This window comes from Acanthamoeba castellanii (assembly GCF_000313135.1).
Source record: "Acanthamoeba castellanii str. Neff unplaced genomic scaffold scf7180000084771, whole genome shotgun sequence".
Classification (NCBI taxonomy): domain Eukaryota; phylum Discosea; order Longamoebia; family Acanthamoebidae; genus Acanthamoeba; species Acanthamoeba castellanii.
The window spans coordinates 2,895-5,257 of NW_004457367.1; the positions used below are offsets into that span (position 1 = coordinate 2,895).

The 2,363-nt window shown below is 61.2% G+C and overlaps 1 protein-coding gene across 1 annotated transcript in view; it reads right to left on the minus strand.

Moving 5' to 3' along the window:
• Positions 1–282: 282 nt before the first annotated feature.
• Positions 283–2,363, minus strand: part of ACA1_271250 (uncharacterized protein) — a gene marked incomplete at both ends in the record, with an annotated part of 2,602 nt that continues 521 nt past the window's right edge. The window contains 6 exons of the mRNA XM_004336555.1: positions 283–477; positions 608–681; positions 817–933; positions 1,037–1,145; positions 1,213–2,037; positions 2,201–2,310. Of these exons, the coding sequence (XP_004336603.1) occupies positions 283–477; positions 608–681; positions 817–933; positions 1,037–1,145; positions 1,213–2,037; positions 2,201–2,310 (1,430 nt within the window). The remainder of the gene's footprint in view (positions 478–607; positions 682–816; positions 934–1,036; positions 1,146–1,212; positions 2,038–2,200; positions 2,311–2,363) is intronic.

Consider the following 2,363-nt stretch of genomic DNA (forward strand, 5'->3'; position numbering starts at 1 on the left):
AGGTGAACAAGACGGCCGACGCCATGGCCCACCTGCGCGAGGTCGATGACGACATGGAGATGCAGCCCACCAACGCCTCCAACATCCCCGCGCCCCTCTGGTAGCTCTGGCTGGCTGGCGTGCCCAACAAGAACATATAAACAAATAAACAAATAACACACACGCTGCTTGAGCAAAATAATAGTAATAATAGGACAAATAATAAGCCTCATTCATGATTATTTGCTTTGTTGTTGTCACGCACAAGAAACTTGTGGTCAGTGGGTAGTCCGTCGTCTCTGATCAGAGCTGGAGGGTGGTGTGGACGCGGTCGAGCATCTCCTCGACCTCGTGGGTCATGATGTGGTGGAGCTGCGCCTGCTGCTTGCGGGAGAGCGAGGGGAAGGACAGGAGGCCAAACTTCTCGATGGCGAACCTGCTCGTCGGACGCACCACCTCCCACAGCCCGCGGTAGTAGTCCCCGGACGCGCCCATCAACTGTTGATGTGACACGCAACACGCAACACGCAGCACCACCAATGCGTCAGTCAGCGGCCACCACACGCAGCACGCGACATACATAGAAAGAGGCGAAGGAGGAGTGCATTGGGGGGGAGGGGGTACTCACCTCCTTGGCGTAGGCGGTCTCAAAGAGGGGGTGCAGGTTGTTGAGCATCTCCTTCTCCGCGTTCGCCAGCAGATCTGGTGGGAGTTGTGTGTGTCGTGTGTCGTGTGTCGTGTGTCGTGTGTCGTGTGTGTGAGTGTCGTGTGTGTGAGAGAGAGGGAGAGAGAGAGTCCTTGGAGGGAGCAGAGAGGAGAGGAGCGGGGGATGCGTACGGGGGATGAGGAGGGTGCCGCCCACGAGCAGCACGAGGAGGCCGACCATGAGGGGCAGCACTCCGGCGTAGGGGTCCACGAGGACGTCCAACAGCGACGCGCGACGGAGGCTCGGGTCTGCAGGTGGGGCGGGGCGGGGTGGGAGTAACGTTGAGTACCACTGGCGGCGGCGATCGCGCTGGGCGGGCGGGCGATTGGGGATTGGGGGGGGGGTGGTTACCAAAGTTGAAGTGGAAGACGAGGAAGGTGGTGAAGAAGGCGAAGAACACGAGGCCCACCCACCACTTGATGCGCGCCCACCACAGCCTGTTGCGGGCCGCGCTGATGACCTGCGGACCACCGCCACCGCCACCACCGCACCATTGGGAGGGAGGGGTCAGCTCACGGCACGCGTACGCTGACGATGGAGATGGAGGGGAGGGGGGAGGGGGTGTGAGGTGGTGCCTGGGCGTGCATGAGGAGGTGCTCGATGTAGCGCTTGAGTTCGGTGATCATGTTGTCGGCGTGGCGCGAGGGCGCGCTCCACACCTTCTTGATGACCTTCTCCGCGGCGCGCTCGAACTCGGCCAGCGACCACGAGCGATAGGAGATCGCCGGCGACGACGACGATGACGAGGAGGAGGAGGAGGAGCCCGAGTCGGCGGCGCCCGAGGAGGAGGCGGGGGCGGCGGGGGCGGGTCGGTGCTTGGCGAGGGACTTGCCGGAGACGTCGTCGACGGGGACGAAGGTGGTGTGTATCTGGGGCATGTCCTTGTAGGGGATGACCTTGGCCAGGTTCCAGCAGAGGGTGCCGTAGGTGCGCACAAAGTCGCCGATGTTCTTGAAGGTGTCGACCTTGTTCATGAGGATGAGGAGCTTGTGGTCCATGCCGCTCAGCGATTGGGTGAAGATCTTGAGCGTCTCGCCCGTGGTGCCGGGCTTCTCGCCGTCGAAGAAGAACAGCACGTAGTCGGCCCGGTCGGCGAACCAGCGCACGGCCTCGGCAAAGTCGTAGCCGCGGCCCTCGCCCACCGAGTCGATCATGCCGGGCGAGTCCACCAGCGTGACCTGCTTGAGCAGCGGGTGCGGGAGGAACTTCATCTTCAGGTGCTCCACGAACTGGTCCCCGATGTTGGACAGGCTCGTGTAGGGCAGCTTCGTGTTGTTCACGATCGCCGGACCCAGCTGCTCGTCCCGCGAGTTGCCGTGGCAGATCAGCGTGAACCCGTCGTCCATCGGCGCCTAACCAAACCAAACCAAAAACAAAACACACAATAATTACAATAATTACGATGATGATGATGGATGGATGGATGGATGGATGATGGCGATGATGATGAGGTATGCGCGCGGAGAGAGTGCGGCAGAGAGATCAAATGGAAGAGGGAAAACGCGGGGGGGTTACCTGGCCGGCCGTCTGGAGGTCGGGCTCGTTGAGGAGGTGGTTGATGAAGGTGCTCTTGCCGCTGGAGTGGTTGCCCAGAAATACCACCATGGGCGTGGAGAATATCTCCCCTGCATCGGTGCACAACACACAACACACAACACAACACACAACACACCACACA